This window comes from Haematobia irritans, unplaced genomic scaffold (genome assembly GCF_050003625.1).
Source record: "Haematobia irritans isolate KBUSLIRL unplaced genomic scaffold, ASM5000362v1 scaffold_8, whole genome shotgun sequence".
In the NCBI taxonomy this organism is placed as follows: domain Eukaryota; kingdom Metazoa; phylum Arthropoda; class Insecta; order Diptera; family Muscidae; genus Haematobia; species Haematobia irritans.
In genome coordinates, this window is record NW_027445841.1 from 955774 (window position 1) to 977026 (window position 21253).

At 34.9% G+C, this 21253-nt stretch overlaps 1 protein-coding gene across 1 annotated transcript in view; it reads left to right on the top strand.

Annotated features, from left to right (window-relative positions):
• The window catches only part of LOC142242840 (activated Cdc42 kinase-like), an 83336-nt gene that overhangs the window by 42542 nt on the left and 19541 nt on the right, over positions 1-21253 (top strand). The window contains exons 3-9 of the mRNA XM_075314361.1: positions 3232-3643; positions 7056-7357; positions 7422-7722; positions 7783-8108; positions 10570-10726; positions 10811-11565; positions 11635-11875. Of these exons, the coding sequence (XP_075170476.1) occupies positions 3232-3643; positions 7056-7357; positions 7422-7722; positions 7783-8108; positions 10570-10726; positions 10811-11565; positions 11635-11875 (2494 nt within the window). The remainder of the gene's footprint in view (positions 1-3231; positions 3644-7055; positions 7358-7421; positions 7723-7782; positions 8109-10569; positions 10727-10810; positions 11566-11634; positions 11876-21253) is intronic.

Consider the following 21253-nt stretch of genomic DNA (forward strand, 5'->3'; position numbering starts at 1 on the left):
TAGATTTTTTTTTCAAAATCTTTTAGTTTTTTTAAACCTCCTCGATACAATTTTCTTTCTTCCAAAGCCTCCTATGCACAAGTCTAGAGTACTTACACCCATTTGCAATACCATCCAACCTACATCAATAACAACGGACGGAAAGATTTTCATTGCCAGCAAAAACTCTTTGTCACTGCCCTACCTTTACATGGCAAAGAGTTAACTGAAGAGGTGATTCAGGACCTGGCCCAGCTAAGAAACGGTCTGGAATCAAATTAGGGAATTCCTTGGAGACACTGAGTTCGTGGATTAAAACAAGAGTACAAGGAAAAGAAGAACTTAGGGCACATAAAAAGCCGAATACTGCCTTAGGTGTATGCCAACCGACATGAACTAACCTAACAGAGAGCCACCGTGGTGCAATGGTAGCATGCCCGCCTTGAATACACAAGGTCGTGGATTCGTTTCCTGCTTCGACCGAACACCAACAAGTTTTTCATCGGTGGATTATCCCACCTCAGTTATGCTGGGTGCATTGCTCAGTGTTTCAAAGCTTCTCTAAGTGGTTTCACTGCAATGTGGAACGTCGTTCGGACTCGGCTATAAAAATGAGGCCCTTGTCATTGAGCTCAACATGGAATCGGGCAGCACTAAGTGATAAGAGAGAAGTTCACCACTGTGGTATCACAATGGACTGAATAGTCTAAGTAATCCTGATACATCGGGCTGCCACATAACCTAACAGTTCATTTGTTAAATTTAAATTTAACTTAGCGAAGACATAAACCAATATGTGTTGAGTTGGTACACGAGCTTAGCTAAATAATTAACACAGCCTATCAAATAGTCTTCACCATTAAAATCCAGCAAATACCAAGAGCATTTGCGCCATACCACCAACAATACCGTATGCTTGGGAGTAATGACTTACCATGATTGAACGTTTTCGTTTACCACGCAGAAAAAATGTTCACGAAATTTTTTCCAATTAAAGTCTTAATTGACTTTTACAAAATATTCAATAAAAAATGTTATTAATTCAACAAAATCACAAAAATTAATAGTATCAATTAATCTTTTAATTGGATCAATTAATTTTTTAATTAACTTTCAATTAATTTTTTTTGTTTAAATAATGTTCTATATTTTTGCCAAGGTAGAGAACTTTTTGTTTTATTTTTATACCCTCCACCATAGGATGGGGGGTATATTAACTTTGTCATTCCGTTTGTAACACATCGAAATATTGCTCTAAGACCCCATAAAGTATATATATTCTGGGTCGTGGTGAAATTCTGAGTCGATCTGAGCATGTCCGTCCGTCCGTCCGTCCGTCTGTTGAAATCACGCTAACTTCCGAACGAAACAAGCTATCGACATGAAACTTGGCACAAGTAGTTGTTATTGATGTAGGTCGGATGGTATTGAAAATGGGCCATATCGGTCCGCTTTTACGTATAGCCCCCATATAAACGGACCCCCAAATTTGGCTTGCGAGGCCTCTAAGAGAAGCAAATTTCATCCGATCCGGCTCAAATTTGGTACATGGTGTTAGTATATGTTCTCTAACAACCATGCAAAAATTGGTCCACATCGGTCCATAATTATATATAGCCCCCATATAAACCGATCCCCCAATTTGGCTTGCGAGGCCTCTAAGTGAAGCAAATTTCATCCGATCCGGCTGAAATTTGGTACATGGTGTTAGTATATGGTCTCTAACAACCATGCAAAAATTGGTCCACATCGGTCCATAATTATATATAGCCCCCATATAAACCGATCCCCAGATTTGACCTCCGGAGCCCCTTGGAGGAGCAAAATTCATCCGATTCGGTTGAAATTTGGTACGTGATGTTAGTATATGGTATCCAACAACCATGCAGTAATTGGTTCATATCAGTCCATAATTATATATAGCACCCATATAAACCGATCCCCAGATTTGACCTCCGGTGCCTTTTGGAGAAGCAAAATTTATCCGATATTGTTGAAATTTTGTACGTGGTAGTAGTATATGATATTTAACAACCATGCCAAAAGTGGTCCATATCAGTCCATAATCACATATAGCCCCCATATAAACCGATCCCGAGATTTGGTTGTGGAGCCTCTTGGAGGAGCAAATTTCATCCGAGTCAGTTGAAATTTTGTACATTGTGCTAGTATATGGCCGTTAACAACCATGCCTAACTAGGTCCATATCGGTCTATAGCTATATATAGACCTCAGATCCATATCAATAATTGTATATAGCCCCCATATAACGACCCCCATATTTCAATTCTGGCTCCCTACGTACTGGGCAAAAGTCCATATCGATTCGTAATTATTTGTAGACTTGCTTTTACTTTTACCTTTTTGTCTAATGTATACCATGTATGGACTAACTCACAATTTAGAAAACGATTTAAGATACCACAACCCAAGTAATTTGGATGACAGTCTTTCGTAGAAGTTTCTACGCAATCCATGGTGGAGGGTACATAAGATTCGGCCTGGCCGAACTTACGGCCGTTTATACTTGTTATTTATTCATAATTCATCTTTCCTAATATTTCGCAATTTTACCTACATCTGAGGAAGCAATTCAGCGAAAATTGTGAAATACTAGGAAGGATGAATTATGAATAAATAAAAATTAAACAAAAAGATTTATTTATTTAATTGATACTATCATTTCTGTGATTGAAGACATTTCAATTTAACAATTAATTGGATCAATTAAATGCGTGATTAAATCAGACAATTTTTTTTTTTGTGTGCATCATCATCAGATTTTCATGACTACTATCACATAGGCCATATATTTCTTGTTCACTTCTAGGGAACTACATGTTTTGCTCGATAGTGTGAAATATAGTAGTTGCCAAAAAATTCCTCGATTTTAATGTTTCTGCAGTCCAATGGTATTGACTGATTGACATTTGAAAAAGTTCAATATCCCCCCTACAATAAAAATAAGTTACTCCAATTTTCAATGATGCAGATTTCAGTGCTAAAATAAAACGACCAGATACTGTTTAAGGAAGGGGTGGCGGCATGTGGGGCTCTTAACACACAGGCAAACAAAATCTACAAGTATATTTAAATTGAAAGGTTTTCCATTTCACTTTTGTTGGTTCAGTTCACATTGTTGTACATATAGTAAACTTTGTTCTCTTTGTTATTATATATCTTTAATACATACGTACATACTTGTCTTGTATATGTATATATTTACACTTATTCTTTTGCCTTTTTTTCCAGAGATGAACTTAAGATTACAAATGCCTCACAATTCAAATATGCCACCGATGAAGATCTCAAAAGCATTGGTATGTCACGACCGGAAATTCGACGTTTACGTAAATTCTATGAAAAACACTTTCCTCATGGCTACTTGAGCAAAATCAAACGATTGCTTCAAGCACCCACAGTGATTGGAAAAAGAGATGAGAATTCCGGTGGTGCAATGAATCCAACAGTGGCTAGTCCTTCGGGCAGCCTAAGTGGAACATCGACGGGCGGAGCTTCATCGAAGGCAAGCAGTAGTTCGCCCAGCAAAGCACCAAATAACAAACACATCATTCCTGCTGATGCCATAAGTGTGAACAAGCAATTGGGTACGGGCGAATTTGGAATTGTGCAGCAGGGTGTATGGACAAATGGTTCGGAGAGGGTAAGTGGATATTTAATGTTTGATACCCTGTTTTGCATAGCGATTGGTTTTCTTCAGCAAACGAATTATTGCTATTTTACCATCTATTAATAAGTGTAATAAATCTATAGTTATTGATCGAAAAATAGAATTTGGCAGCACTTATTGATAAGAGAGAAGTTCCCCGTCTAAATATGAATAACGGGCTGCCACTATACCCAACCTAAGCCCATTGTTTGCTGAAAATGACTGCTGTTTAAAGCTAAATGAAATATGCAACGTCGGGAGAATATGAAATAAAAGAGTTTTATTTCAAAAATAAGTTAGACCTAAATAGCTAAAATTAATTAATAATAAAAAAGTGGAACTTCATTATTTTTCGAATTTATTTTTTCTCGAAATCATTCACCTAATTATTTCATCCGATCTTTTGATGAAATTTTATTCTTTTAATTTATCAGTCGATTTCGCTGAAGTAAGAAACTTTTTTATCGAAATAGCAATAGAAAATTTACCTGTTATTGCGTACGAGACCGTTGAGAGACTCGTTGTACTTAATGAACGTTGAGTAGAGAATCAGGGAATCCAACATCAAGACTTCCGACCATATAAAGTATACATATTCTGGATAGGGAAAAAATCTAAGACGTTAGATCGTCTTATATCTGTTTTTTTTTTGTCTGCAATCAGGCCATGTTTGAAGATGAGCTAGATGGGCGGTTCAGGTTTTGATACTGCCCTGATATAAACCGTCCCAATAATTTGTCCTGAAATTATAAATCTCAATCTCTCCTCATATAGTTAGACAGATCTCCCGATTTGATTTCTTGGACTTCTACCTACTGCAGTGTTTACCCAATTATCCTGAAATTAGAAATCCACAAAGGCGTGTGTCGAATCCGGTTTGTATCTGTCCATGTTTTGGCAAGATTTGAGTTCCGTAATTTTATTACGATTTTCATTAAATTGGAAATATGGGTATTTTAGGTCCACATTGGAAATACATGTATTTTAGGTGCCTATGCCTCTTTTTCCGGGTCATGAAATACGGTAGGTTATAACAGGTTGGCTGATAAGTCCCCGGTCTAACAAAGAAAAACACCTTTTTTGTTGTCAAAATTCGTTTTTTTTATTCAATATAGTTCCCTTCAAGAGCGATACAACGGTTATAATGACCTTCCAATTTTTTGATACCATTTTGATAGTACTCCTTCGGTTTTGCCTCAAAATAGGCCTCAGTTTCGGCGATCACCTCTTCATTGCAGCCAAAAATTTTCCCTGTGAGCATCCTTTTGAGGTCTGAGAACAAGAAAATTCGCTGGGGGCCAGATCTGGAGAATAAGGTGGGTGGGGAAGCAATTCGAAGCTCAATCCATGATTTTTTGCCATCGTTCTCAATGACTTGTGGCACCGTGCGTTGTCTTGGTGGAACAACACTTTTTTCTACTTCATATGGGGCCGTTTTGCCGCGATTTCGACCTTCAAACGCTTCAATAACGCCATATAATAGTCACTGTTGATGGTTTTTCCCTTCTCAATATAATCGATAAAAATTATTCCATGCATCCCAATAATCAGAGGCCATTACTTTTTTTCACAATAACAAAAGTTGCTTCACAAAAGACGCTCTATCTCACAAACTAATTAACTTACAGACGACACGAATTTTGACACGAATCATTTGAAGGTTGGTACTATATAAACATAATATGCGTTTAATACTAGCGACGCCATCTATGTGTCAGACCGGGGACTTATCAGCCAACCTGTTAGGTCATCTAACTTTTTATTTTAACGTTCTAGCAGAAATGGTCAGATTTTAATAGAGCTTTTCAATCGAGAAATTTTTGAACGCCCATCTAACAGTCTAAGTATACCTGGATCAACATTCAGAGTTTAGTTCGAATGGGCCTAAATTGTTTAATAAATTGAATATTGAAAAAAATGGGAGTGCCGAACATGGTGTGTATCGGTCCAAGTTTTGAAAACGTAAAGGTATTTTTGATCCCTCAAGAGATATGTCAAATTTGGTTTATATAGGTAAATGTTTGATAAAACCTTTATATACACCGGTCTACCGACTGAATGGTCATTTACCATCTAAATTTCCAGTAACTACCAATTGACATTTCCATATTTTACTTCTCGTGCTCATTCGAATAATGGGGATAGATATCTGAAGAATTTAGATTTCAAATACTATGAAAAGCATTATTACATCGGATTTCCTTGCACGCTTAGACGGGAAGTTTAAGATTCTCTTAAATCCCAAACAAAAATAGAGACTACATCCCGTAGCTGATGTAGTCTCCACACGTAGTAACCTAAAATTTTGACTTGCGGGATCATCCCCACCTGGGGGTAGAAATGTGTCTATTTCGTTTTTCAAAGAATCATGTCCGATAAACTGTTAACTGGTTAATAAAATATTTGTATGTGATCAATTGGATGCTTCTGGAGGGATGTGGCCGTCAATTCCGTAATGTTTCCAGGACCAGGCGAATTAACATTCGCAGACATGGGTGTTAGCTCCTTTCCAGTACAACTCTGCACTTCTATGATGTAATCGACTTTGACTCTTTGTCTCTTCTGGTATTTGATTTTTTCTGCAGTTTAATTTATAGTGTAGCCCTTTGAGATGGTCAAGTTCTTAATTTGGTATGGTTTGGAGTTCCCTACTACCCTTGAAAAGTTTGTTTGGGGCAGGAGATTTCAGTGCTCATTCTCTGAGAGCATTTTGGAAATCGATGGATGTTTGTAGCGCAGAATATTCTACTATTCCTTGAGAATATTCACTTAATTGGGTGCAGACCAACCATATTCTATATGAAAAACAGTTTATTGAACGTCATTCTTTGGCCACGTATGATGATATCGAGCTTATAGTTAATCAATTATAAATCATTGTTCTATATTTGGAGGGCAGAAAACGTTGTCCTTCGAGGTCCTTGAATGGAAGTAATCATTGATACACACTTTAAGTTTTTTGACCAATTGCTACGAAGAACTATTGAGCAGTAGTCTGCATATATTTTCATGTAGATGTGTTGTAGTGAAAGGGGCCACTTAACAGTGAAATAGAATGGGGACAGAACTCAACCTTTGCGCCTGAGAGGTTGGAGCCATCAGATGGGCCACATTCGACCATCATGGGAGTCCAACCCACCGGTGTCTCTCTTTAACTGAGACCAGTAATTGAAAATATCAGTTCATATTTTAATATTAAATTGCGAAACATTCCGACTCAGTAACAAAAATCTCTATATGGAAGTTTGTAGCTTACCACCCCCAAATGTCCAATTATACGACGCAATATTTTGTCTTGCTGTTTAGAAAAATATTATAGATCACAAGAAATCATAAAAAAACAACCGAAATTTTTAATATTCAACATAGCCGATTATTCATTCATCAACCTCTTGTTTATTTTCAGATTCAAGTAGCCATAAAATGTTTATGTCGCGAACGTATGCAATCGAATCCCATGGAATTTCTGAAAGAAGCAGCTATTATGCATTCCATAGAACATGAGAATATTGTGCGTTTATATGGTGTAGTCTTGGCCACTGATTCATTAATGTTAGTCACCGAATTGGCCCATCTAAGATCATTACTTGAATGTCTGAAAGATCCAGGATTAAGAGTTAGTTTCCTTACCATACCCACGCTATGTGAATTCGGTTTACAAATATGTAATGGTATGCGTTACTTGGAAAATAAACGCTTGATACACCGGTAAGATAACCATAATATTGTGTATAAAGACCACATTTTAATCCATTCAATCTTGTCCATGTAGAGATTTGGCAGCTCGTAACATATTGGTCTTTAGTAAAAACAAAGTAAAAATCTCGGATTTCGGTTTATCACGTGCCCTAGGAGTGGGCAAGGATTATTATAAAACCAACTTCAATGTAAATCTAAAGCTGCCCATTGCTTGGTGTGCTCCAGAATGCATAAACTATTTAAGATTTACCAATGCTTCGGATGTATGGGCATTTGGTGTATGCTTATGGGAAATGTTCTCTTATGGCTTTCAACCATGGGCAGCTTTAACAGGATTACAAATATTGGAGGCTATTGATGCACCAAATTTTCAGGTTTGTTAAAATTTAATAATGAAAGTGTCAACATTTAATTGCGTTGATTTTTTCCTTTAGCGTCTTGAACAACCCGAATGCTGTCCTCGAGAATATTACACTCTTATGATGAAATGTTGGCAAGATGATCCATCTAAACGACCTAAATTTTCGGAGATCTATGAAATGTTACCCGACATGAAACCGGAACAACTGAAAGCTGTGGCAAATTGTTTAGAAGCCAAAAACAATGAACATTTAATATATAGGCAGAATGAAATTATTACAGTCCTTGATCGTAATACAGGCACCCCATATTGGAAGGGTGTATTAAATTCGGGGAAAACAGGTTTCTTTAATCCCTCCAATACGGTGGCTTATGTCGAAGGTCTTCCAACGTTAAATAGGTAAGTTTCCATTTAGAAGAGATACGTGTAAATTAAAGTTAGCGATGGAGAATAGTCATCGACTGGCGAACCATTTCATATTTGTATAATCTTTGAATAGATGCCATAGAAGCAATTTTTAAAACTTTTATGCTTGGTATGTGTGTCATGCTTGTTTGTTTAAAGGGGAGGCTATATGGGATCATGGGCACGGTTGCCACTCGAGCCAAAAATATACAAAAATTTGAAGAAAAATTTATCATATAAAAAAATCTTATTGTGCATTTTTTGATCAAATTTGTGTGGATATTATGAAAAAAACAAAAAAATTCTTCGGGAGAAATTTTTATTTTATTTTAGAAGTTTATTTATTATTTTATGGTCACTCCTATTTTTTTAGCTTGCACCAATAAGGGAAAATTGCTACTTCTACAAACAGGGAGAACGTACCCAGAATGGACTTTGATAGTACGATCCAAAACGAGAATTAAAAATTTTAAATATACTGACTTCTCTGACTTCTCAAATCACATCAAACTCAAAATTTTATTGCTACAAAAACTTCTAAAAAAATAAAATTTTGACAAACTTTTCTAGTTTGTCAAAATTTTATTTCTTTAGAAAATTTTGTCAAAATTTTTTTCTGTAGAAAATTTTGTCACAATTTTATTTCTATAGAAAATTTTGTCAACATTTTATTTCTGTAGAAAATTTTTGTCACAATTTTATTTCTATAGAAAACTTTGTCAAAAATGTATTTCTATAGAAAATTTTGTCAAAATTTTATTTCTATAGTCAAATTTGGTCAAAATTTTATTTCTATAGAAAATTTTGTCAAAATTTTAGTTCTATAGAAAATTTTGTCAAAATTTTATTTTTATAGAAAATTTTGTCAAAATTTTATTTTTATTGAAAATTTTGTCAAAATTATATTTCTATAGAAAATCTTTGTCAAAATTTTATTTATATAGAAAATTTTGTAAAAATTTTATTTTTATTGAAAATTTTGTCAAAATTATATTTCTATAGAAAATTTTGTCAAAATTTTATTTATATAGATAATTTTGTCAAAATTGCATTTCTATAGAAAATTTCGTCAAAATTTTATTTCTATAGAAAATTTTGTCAAAATTTTATTTCTATAGAAAATTTTGTCAAAATTTTATTTCTATAGAAAATTTTGTCAAAATTTTATTTCTATAGAAAATTTCGTATAAATTTTATTTCTATAGAAAATTTTGTTAAAATTTTATTTCTATAGAAAATTTTGTCAAAATTATATTTCTATAGAAAATTTTGTCAAAATTTTATTTCTATAGAAAATTTTTGTCAAAATTTTATTTCTATAGAAAATTTTTGTAAAAATTTTATTTCTATAGAAAATTTTGTCAAAAATGTATTTCAAAGAAAATTTTATTGAAATATTGACTTCTCAAATCACATCAAACTCAAAATTTTATTGCTACAAAAACTTCTAAAAAAATAAAATTTTGACAAACTTTTCTAGTTTGTCAAAATCTTATTTCTATAGAAAATGTTGTCAAAATTTTATTTCTATAGAAAATTTTTGTCAAAATTGTATTTCTATAGAATACTTTGTCAAAATTTTATTTCTATAGAAAATCTTGTCAAAATTTTATTTCTATAGAAAATCTTGTCAAAATTTTATTTCTATAGAAAATCTTGTTAAAATTTTATTTCTATAGAAAATCTTGTTAAAATTTTATTTCTATAGAAAATTTTGTCAAAATTTAATTTCTGTAGAAATTTTTGTCAAAATTTTATTTCCATAGAAAATTTTGTCAAAATTTTATTTCTATAGAAAATTTTGTCAAAATTTTATTTCTATAGTAAATTTTGTCAAAATTTTATTTCTATAGAAAATTTTGTCAAAATTTCATTTCTACAAAAAATTTTGTCAAAATTTCATTTCTATCGAAAATTTTGTCAAAATTTTATTTATAGAAAATATTGTCAAAATATTATTTCCATAGAAAATTTTATCAAATTATTATTTCAATAGAAAAATTTTGAAGTACCTCTTAGGTGGAGAGGAATATTTTGCAAATTTTTATTTTTTAAAAATTTTATCAAAATATTATTTCAATAGAAAATTTGTGAAGTACCTCTTAGGTGGAGAGGAATATTTTTCAAAAACTACCAAAATATCAAGAATTCTACCAATCTACCAAACAGTAAATCTACCATTTTTGGTAGAATTGTAACAACCGTGGCAAAACGACCTCTTTCCCCAGCAGGAAGTAGCGGTGTTGTATCGCAGGGTCACATTATACTTTCGTTGAAAATGTGAAGTATAACAGAGATCAAAATTTCAAAAGTCGAGCAAGAGGGCTCCCAAGTAGAAATTAGTTACCCTATTTAAACTTAGATCCTATCCCATTTATTATCAACACAAAAACAAATAAATTAATATTTTTATGCAAAAATATCTTTAAATCATTTTTATTCTCTACAATTACAGAGATACTTTCACCCGTAATGCCAATGAACGTTGCAGTAAAAGAAAATTACGCACAGAAATGATTTCTAAACCACAAAATGATTTTAAACATACTGGCCATGTTGGCATTGATGGAGCTTCCTTTGGTGATATTGCATTTTTAGGTACCACACAAAATGTAAGTGAATTATATCATAACCTATCGTACGAATGAGTATAACAGAATCCTTTGCTAATTTTGGTTATCCTTTTTTTGTCTTAGTATAATCATGTGCCACGGCAAATTGTTACACCATATAAACCTTCAGAAGATATTGAACAAACACCACTCTTACTGCCACCTACACCAACTAGTCCAGATTCATTGCAAACCGCAAGTGGATATTTTCCTGATGATTCGTCACAAAACAACTCAACCATGAATCCGTCATTTATACCCTCAACGGAGAATACACCCAAACAATTTTCGAATAATGGTCAAACCACAACATTCGAATTTCCCTTGCACAATACAAATCCCTTTACGCACAAAACATTGGATGATAACACTTCATCTGCATCGACATTGGCTTTGCAGAACAATAACTATGGCATTGAGGCCAAGGAGAATTTGATGTGGCGTCATTCATCAATCACAAATGGTGGTGGTGGTGCATCGAGTAGTAGTGGTGTACAATTTGAGGAACCCCATGAATACCATGAAATATCCGATGATGAAATCACACCGGATAAATTAGATTTTGGTCCATCTCTAATGGATGAGATCAATTCAATGTTTGGATCGATGAGTGCCACAGCATCGTCGTCAAAAAACTCTGAATCGGAGTCGCACAGTGCGGCCAATAAACGTAGTGATTTTTCCGATTTAACCTCAAAACTAATACGTAAGAATAGTGCCGGAGGTGGTCATACTTCTAAGAAGTCAAAAAATTCCAGCGGTACTGTTAAACCCATATCGGTTAAGGATGAGAAAATACTAAATCATGCAATCGAAATAGCTAATGAGATTAGTGCTAGGTTAGTATAGATAACCTAATCTACATATATTGTCCAATAATTACTCAATGTCCTTTATTATTCTTTTAGATCCATGTGCGATTTAGTATCCGATCAAACCCCCTCAACACAAAGTCCTAAACGAAAATTTAGTTTTCGTTTTCCACATCTAAGTAGTCATGGCAGTAGTCATCATGGTGGCGATAAAAATCATGGTTCCGGTTTACATAATCCAGGCACTGGAGGATCTACAACAAATATGAATTCCTTATCGCCACATTCGAAAAAGAAAAATTTTACAGAGGAATTGAAAAGTATACCTGATTTACAGGTAAGTTTATTTTTATTTTTGATTCTCACGTAGCAAGTCCATTATTTTTTTATACAGCAACCCAAACATTCCGAAATTTTCTTGTTAACCAATTCCCTCAGTATTACTGAGGCCATTTGAAATTTCTCTAGGTCTTGTTAGAACGTCATTCGGACTCGTCGTTATTTGGTATAAGAAATGTTCTCTACACTGGACTAGTAATCGTTCTAGAAAGGCAAAGAAATATAACGTTATCCTGCATAGGATTAAGTGAAATAAGCGGGCAGTTAAATAAAAGGATTTTCCAATAAGAGGTGTTATTTTGGTATTCAAAAAAAAACAAAAAAACATTTTTGAGATCTGATCTTTATTTCATATTTAAAAGGAAGGTATGCCATTAATAATGAAAAGCAATAAATATTACGAGCTTTTGATTTTGCTGTCTATATCTGAACTAAAGATAAACAGTATATTATACGGGAATACTCAGCCACACATGTGGATGTTGAGGTCCTAGATCACCTATGTGGAACGCCGTTCGGACTCGGCTATAAAAAGGAGGTCCCTTGTTATTGAGCTTAACATGGAATCGGCCAGCACTCAGTGATAAGAGAGAAGTTCACCGATGTGGTATCACAATGGACTGAATAGTCTAAGTGAGCCTGATACATCGGGCTGGCACCTAACCTAACCTAACCTAACCTAACCTAGATCACCTATTAAGTTCAAGAGGTTATTATGATATAAAAGTGAGACGGATGGGTTTCGCAAGACAGGGGTAATACACCTGATCCCAGATCGGCCACGATTCTGTCAATTCCGGATAGAAGTTGAGGCAGCTGTACTTGCACGATCATTGTTGGGCCAAAACCACCCAAGCTTGCTATAGGAGATTCCTCCATCAAATTGAGGAAAATGGTCAGCTGCCAAACTCCTGGTAAGCACGGTTGCCACATTTGGTAGAATTCTATCAAAAATTGTAGATTTTTTACTGCTTAGTAGATTGGTAGTATTCTTCATGTTTTGGTAGATTTTGTAAAATATTCCTCTCCAATTTAATAAATAAATTTTCTATAGAAATAAAATATTTACAAAATTTTTCATAGACAAAATTTGACAAAATTTTCATAGAGATATTTTGACAAAATTTTCTATAGAAATAAAATTTTGACAAAATTTTCTATAGAAATAAAATTTTGACAAAATTTTCTATAGAAATAAAATTTTAACAAAATTTTCTATAGAAATAAAATTTTTTTCGTTTTGTTTGTTATTGTTGGTTTTTGTTCTTTAATCATTCAGCTTAAAACCATATATTGACTAAACTATAGAAATAAAATTTTGACAAAATTTTCTATAGAAATAAAATTTGGACAAAATTTTCTATAGAAATAAAATTTTGACAAAATTTTCTATAGAAATTAAAATTTGACAAAAATTTCTATAGACATAAAATTTTGACCAAATTTTCTATAGAAAAAAATTTGACAAAATTTTCTATGTAAATAAAATTTTGACCAAATTTTCTATAGAAATAAAATTATGACAAAATTTTCTATAGAAATAAAATTTTGACAACATTTTCTATAGAAATAAAATTATGACAAAATTTTCTATAGAAACAAAATGTTGACAAAATTTTCTATAGAAATAAAATTTTGACAAAATTTTCTATAGAAATAAAATTTTGACAAAATAAAATAAAATGTTAATCAAATTTTCTATAGAAATAGAATTTTGACAAAATTTTCTATAGAAATAAAATTTTTTTTGTTTGCTAGTTTTTGATAAAATGTTCTCTAAATTTTGGTAGATAATTTTTGACTCGAGTGGCAACTGGTAAGTCCACACACAAAAAAATTTTTTTCTGAATCAATCACGAAATTAATTGATCCAATTAATTTTTTAATTGAAATGTCTTCAATCACAGGAATGATAGTATCAATTAAAAAATTAATTGATACTATTAATTTGTGTGATTGATTTTTATTTCAATTATAAAATTTGTTGATTCAATTAAATTTTTAATTGAATATTTTTTAAAACTCAATTAAGATTTTAATTGGAAAAATGTCCGTGAAATTTTTTTCTGTGCAGGTGTTTCGATATGAGCATCAAAACCTATCGGGAACAAGCGTCTTTATGGCGTAGGCTCTGTTGATAATTCTATCTATAAATAATGGCGTGTATGTGGCTCGGAGACCAAGGACACAATGAATGACCCTCCTCGGTTCAAAACGTTCGTCCACCTCCTCCGATGATCAGTGTTACGTTACCAAAGGTTACTGTAATTCTGTATACCTTATGCCGATGTTCGAGTGGTCTTTTACAGGTGTCCCAACTTTACCTTAGGATAATGCTATTGCTTTTATGATTTCCCCGTATCCCTGCCAGCAATACTAAGAAGAGAGTAGGTGATAGTTCACTAATGCGGCGATTGTTGTAGTTTTGAAAAACTTGCATTTGTCATTCGTTGAAATATATACGTCCGTATCTCAAAGTATATGAGAATTATGGGCAGGCGGCCGAAGCCCTCAGAAATGGCGGGCAATGGTTAGGTTAGTTTGTAGAACATGACATCAATTCTTGAATTTAAGCCCATTAAGATCACTATATGTCCATTGTGATTCCTCTATGCAATATTTCTCAATTTCTTCCTCCCATGGTGGTCTACTCCAAATACCAAGAGTCGTGATCACGCAAACGAAATGTCTCGCATGTTGAAATAATTCTTAAGTGTCCGTCCTTATTCGCCGTGCTTGACGTACTTTGTCATATCTATACACCTTTGGTCGTTGCATAAGAAAGAAAGACAGACAATAGTCCAGCTGGGGCCATTGTCAGTACTTCCCCCATGTGAGAGATAATTTTTTCGCTTCGTCTTCAATGCAGGTGATCATCGTGGGAGCCTTTGTTATTGTTGCCGTCTGTAAAGTAGTGTACACTATAGACAGTTTTGCACGACTTTAGGATTTCGTCTTCTGATCAATTTCTATATCTTTGATACTGAAGACAATGGATTTCGGAATGTTTGGTTGGATTAGCTATGGGATATTTTTTATAGAAAAATATTTTTGGATTTTTATTTTTTTGGACTATTTATATTTAACACAATAAAATAATTTAATCAAAAAATATTTTGTGCATCTCTTTTTCTCTTCTTCTATTTCTCGATTATTATTTTTTGAAAATTATTTTGCTTTGTTTTTTTTTTACCAATTTTTAACCAAAAACAAAATTACCCAAAAAACAGTGTTTTCGTTCCATATCAAACGACATGAATACAATGGAAAAATCATCCAGCGATATACGCATACCGCTGTTCGATAAAGAAAGTTCCGATTTTTGTTTTGAGAAATCACGTGAAATCCTATCACGTCCTTTACAATTTGGTAGTCGTAGCTCTTTTACAGCTCCCACTCCGCCGCCCTCTCTAGAATTTACGGATGCCATAACGGAAAGTCCTCGTAAGGATAAGAAAACCTTATCCGAAAATCTCTTGGACATTGAAAATACTCTTAAGGCTTTAAATTTAGATTTTATGCATACCTATACGGATGTAGATAAAAACGATTCCGATGAGACCATACTCAATGACCAATTTTCGAGTATTGTCTCATCGTTAGATGATGAAATAAGTAGTGCTACGGGTAGCCTAAATTCGGCCACCGTTTATAATTATCAAAATGGTAAACATACAACCACAACAACATTCGATTTTAAAGCGGCCACCAATCATTTAGATAAACATTTACAATTGATGAGCTCCCAGGCTCAACAGATGAACAGTAATAGCAATAATATTAAGCAGCAACAAAGTTCCCATGACAAAAGGTCAAGTACACCGGATACAGGATTTGCATCCAGAGATACGATATCACTGTCTCGCCGTAGTAGTCAAAAGTCTAGTTATAGTCCCCAAGATAGTTATTTTAGTCCCAAGGATTTGAGTTTTCCCTCACCCAGTATGTTGGGTGGTGGTGGTGGTAGCAGTGGTGGTGGCGGTGGAGCCGGTAATGGAAGTGGTGGCAGTGGAGGTGGTAGTGGCTATGCCAATTTCAAAAGTGAGCAAATCTTCAAATATGGCGATGAGAATCTGGTATCACCATTCCGTTCAGTATCGGGCATGCACAAATCAAGCAATACCTCGATTTACTCACCCAGTCAGCAATTGAGAATTGATGAACATTCGGATAATTACAATGGTGGTCTACATCATGATCAACAGAGACGCCGTTCTATGTCTTTCACTGACAATTTAAATCGCGATGGTTTGTCACTAAGAGATAAACGGGGCAGCAAAGCCAAACAATTGTCTCTGGACCCTCAGGATATGCAGCACAAACCGAAATCTTCTTACAAATCACGCTCGATAAGAGCTCGCACGCTTAGGCGTTTAAGCTATAATCCCATGCCGCAAGTGGCCACAAGTTCTTCCAGTACCGATGATGATGAGAGTGATATGGATCGTAGTATGGCACGATCCGAATGTGATATACGATCACGAACCACCAGCTCAGGAAGTTTGTATCCACGTCGTCATCGCCGTCAAGGCTATACGCGAAAAGTTTTCTCTGAATCGATACAAGATGATCGTGATGATGTTCATGCCAGAAAGAGTAAAATGTATGGATCGAATGCTAGTATTAAATCGGCTCCACACTATAACTATGGCGGAGGTGGTGGACGCAATACTGTGGCTGGTTTGGGTTCATCCCAGCGTCCCTACAATCGTAATCCCTACGAAGAATCCTATCCCTATGAGGAAAGGTTGTATGATTTTGGTGGTGGTAGTAAAGCACCCAAAAAGAATTATAATGTCCCAGTGCTTAATAAGACACCAAAAACTTTTAAAGTTTCCAGTGTCTCCAATAATTCAGGATCGGGATCCTCATCGGCATCTTCTGCGGCTACACCATTTTCACGTAATATCATTGGCAACTCTTCAGTTTTCCAAGAATTTGATGTTACTCGTCTAACAGGCCGTAGTCCACCGTCAGCGCTTAATGATAATCAAGAGCACGGTACTACAGCCACAGAATTTCAATGGCCAGAGAAAATTCATGCTTCCACCGTTAAGCAAAATGAGATGTTGTGGCGTCAACAGCAACATCAAAATACCACAAATGCTGCCACACCACACTCCTCCTATGCAACGGCCAAAGATCATCCATCTTCCACTCTAAGTTCTTCCACCACAGATAGTGATCAATTTGAATATCGTTTGGGTTATAGCGGTCCCCATCATCATCATTTACCACCGAGTCCAGCTCCATAGCTACAGCGTATGTTGAAATATTTTCTAAATTTACTTTGAGATTATATGGATTGAAAACAAGTAAAAAATTAAAAACAAAATAATGGAACCAATTATCATAAATAGTCAGATGTATACCTCCCTCCCTTTACCCTCAAGATCGTAAATAGAATGGACCTAAAACTCTAAAGAATTTAAAGAACAAACAAAAAAATATAACCCCCCGCCCTCCTTCCAATAGAAGATGTGAATGAATTTCTTAGACATAGATGAGAAAGAAAGAAAATATGAACATAATAACAATCAAGACAATAGTTGCTCTCTCTGGAAATATCCGTTAATATCCTATCTCTCAACTAAGGAGTGCCTTACAAACACCACGAATATCAACAACCACAAGAATGACAACAGCAACAACAACCGCAAATGAAACCATATAACAACCACCACTACTATAACAAAAGTAATATTCAAATCACCTAAAGACCAACAACAATCAAATCAAATCAATAAGCAACTAATCTACAAAAATATGCTATATTCATGGCAAAAAAAAAAAACAATTAGCTGGCAATTAGCATTCCATGGGTTTCTTACTCGAAAAGAATGTCTTAACATTTATTTAGAGTCTTTAGTAATATTTTTAATAGTTTTGGTTTTTGTTTTTGAAAGATGATCAATTTTTATAAACAATGTATTTTAATTACAATTATGGTTTTGTAGTTGATTTTAGTGCTGTATATTAGCCAGTGATATAGATCTGAAATGGAAGATAGTTTTGGAAAGTGTATTCACGCTTTTATAGCCACCACTATAGGATCAGTTTGCCATTCCGTTTGTAACACATAGAAATATCGATTCCAGATCACATATATACGTATATTCTAGATCAGAAATGATCTAATGATGCCCGTCTGTCTGTTGTAATCTTACTATTCACATTCAATAATGGAGCTATAATTCAGAAATTTTGCGCGAGGTCAAGTTCGAAGATCAGACCACGCGATGTATAATAATTACTGCATGAACTGTCATGATACGGAAGAAAATGAATCAATTAGACACCTCTTGTGTAAGGCGTAAGCGAATTTTAGAAGCATACAGCTTTAGATTACTGTAGGACCTGGAAAATGTTAACTTAAGCAGTATGCTGGCCGGTTTTGGAGCAATCTGGTTGGTGCAACAGAAGAAAATAATCGAGTAGGTTCAGTGGTTAAAACTAGAAGTGCCCATATTTAATAGGTACTTTTAGTTAAGTGTGGTATCACAATGGACTGAATAATCTAAGTGATCCAGAAAATACCTAGGTTAGGTTAGGTTAAAGTGGCAGCCCGATTAAGTTTCAGGCTCACTTATGGCGATTTCGATTGGGGAAAAAGGTGCAACATTCTCGAAATTGATTACAAAATATGAAGGACACTGTCATTGCTTTTGGGTCCTGGATCCCTCGCAATACTTTGAATTAACAATAACTTTGGAATGACACTATCATTTAGGCGAAAATACATTGAGGGAAAAAGTAGTGTAACACCAAGGCAACATATTTTTTGCGAAACGAAAACGCCCTTAGACTATTTAGTCCATTGTGATACCACATTTAACTAAACGTACCTATTACATATGGGCACTTCTAGTTTTAACCACTGAACCTTCAGTATTATTTTCTTTTGTTGAACCAATCAGATTGTTCCAAAAACATTAACAGACTGCTTAAGTTAACGTTTTTCAGGTCCGCCAGTAATTTAAAGCTATATGCCCCTAAAATTCGCTTACGCCTTACACAAAATGCAGGACACTCACTCAAGAGGTGTTTAATCATCGCTCGGTAACTCTCGCAACAACCCGCGGTTAAGCTTTGGTGAGGTTTGGGCCTATAGGGACTTCCCGTATAACATAAATTCGAGTTTATTTGTGCTCAAAGAAAGGACTTTACAAATAAGTGGAATGTCGTTTGACTAAAATCTCTTCATTTACTTAGTGAAACTGTGTTGTAAGTACCCTACGGGAAATGCATCAACCCCAGGACCTGGGTTATAGGGTTAGTCCCTGGTTTCTATGGACCAGTCACAGTTCTGGTCCGAGCGTATGGAATGGACCGGTCACTTTAACTTGGGATTGTCATTGGCTGGGAAAATTTACACTTTAGGACACGACTTGGACTCATCTCAAAGGACACGTCCTGGAACCACTTGGTAGGACTACCCCATAGGCAACTGCTCATAAAACAGGACCCTGTTTCCATTCGTATCACATCAGAAAGGAATATGTTGAACAATAAATAATTCTGATACTTGTATTGTAGTAAAAGTGTGGATTCAAAAAGATTTTAATATCAAGTGAGTATAGAAAATCAATAAATTATATGACTGGAGCACTAGTAAAAGTCCTGTAATGGCTCCATTAGTGGCAATCTGCACTAATTTCCCGTAGGGTAGTCATTTGCTTCTCACCTTCAGTATACTCTGCAAAAAATTTCACGTTTGGAAGAAATATATGAAGAAATAGAAAGAAATTTCGTTGAAATACAGAAAACCGGTTAACCGATGGTCAAACCCCGGTTTTCGCTGTTAACTGAAAATTCCAATTTTTTCACTATCCGGTTTCGGTTTGTGTAACTGAATCCGGTTAATCGTTGTCGGTTTTGTACACCCTAACAGGTTGGCTGATAAGTCCCCGGTCTAACAAAGAAAACACACATTTTTTTTTGTCAAAATTCGTTTTTCTTATTCAACATAGTTCCCTTCAAGAGCGATACAACGATTATAACAACCTTCCAATTCCAATGATACCGTTTTGGTAGTTCTCCTTCGATTTTGCCTCAAAATAGGCCTCAGTTTCGGCGATCACCTCTTCATTGCAGCCAAATTTTTTCCCTGCGAGCATCCTTTTGAGGTCTGAGAACAAGAAAAAGTCGATGAAGAATACGGTGGGTGGGGAAGCAATTCGAAGCCCAATTCATGAATTTTTGCCATCGTTTTCAATGACTTGTGGCCCGGTGCGTTGTCTTGGCGGAACAACACTTTTTCTTCTTCATATGGGGCCGTTTTGCCGCGATTTCGACCTTCAAACGCCCCAATAACGGCATATAATAGTCACTGTTGATGGTTTTTCCCTTTTCAAGATAATCGATAAAAGTTATTCCATGCGCATCCCAAAAGGCCATTACTTTGCCAGTGGACTTTTGAGTCTTTCCACGCTTCGGAGACGGTTCACCGTTCGCTGTCCACTCAACCGACTGTCGATTGGACTCAGGAGTGTAGTGATGGAGCCATGTTTCATCCATTGTCACATATCGACTGAAAAACTCGGGTGTATTACGAGTTAACAGCTGCAAACACCACTCAGAATAATCAACACGTTGTTGTTTTTGATCAAATGTGAGCTCGCGCGGCACCCATTTTGCACAGAGCATCCGCATATCCAAATATTGATGAATGATATGACCAACACGTTCCTTTGATATCTTTAAGGCCTCTGCTATCTCGATCAACTTTATTTTACGGTCATTCAAAATCATTTTGTGGATTTTTTTGATGTTTTCGTCGGTAACCACCTCTTTCTGGCGTCCACTGCGTTCACCGTCCTCCGTGCTCATTTCACCACGCTTGAATTTTGCATACCAATCAATTATTGTTGATTTCCCTGGGGCAGAGTCCGGAAACTCATTATCAAGCCAAGTTTTTGGTTCCACCGTATTGTTTCCCTTCAGAAAACAGTATTTTATCAAAACACGAAATTCCTTTTTTTCCCATTTTTTTCACAATAACAAAAGTTGCTTCACAAAAGACGATCTATCTCACAAACAAATTGACTTACAGACGTCAAATTTTGACACAAATCATTTGAAGGTTTATACTATATAAAAATAATATGCATTTAATACTAGCGACGCCATCTAAAGGGTGGTTAAAATTTCGAAGGCCGATGTTGATTTTGAATAAAACACATACTATTTAGGAAATTATTGTAATTTTATTTTATTATGATATATTGGTACTACTCAATTATGTATGGAACAAAATATCGGCCAAATGGGCGCCGCGACCTCGGTGGCACACATTCCGATGGTCCAAATTTTCGATGACGCTAAGGCATAATGGAGGTTCTTTGCCGCTAATGTGCCGAATTATCTCATCCTTTAG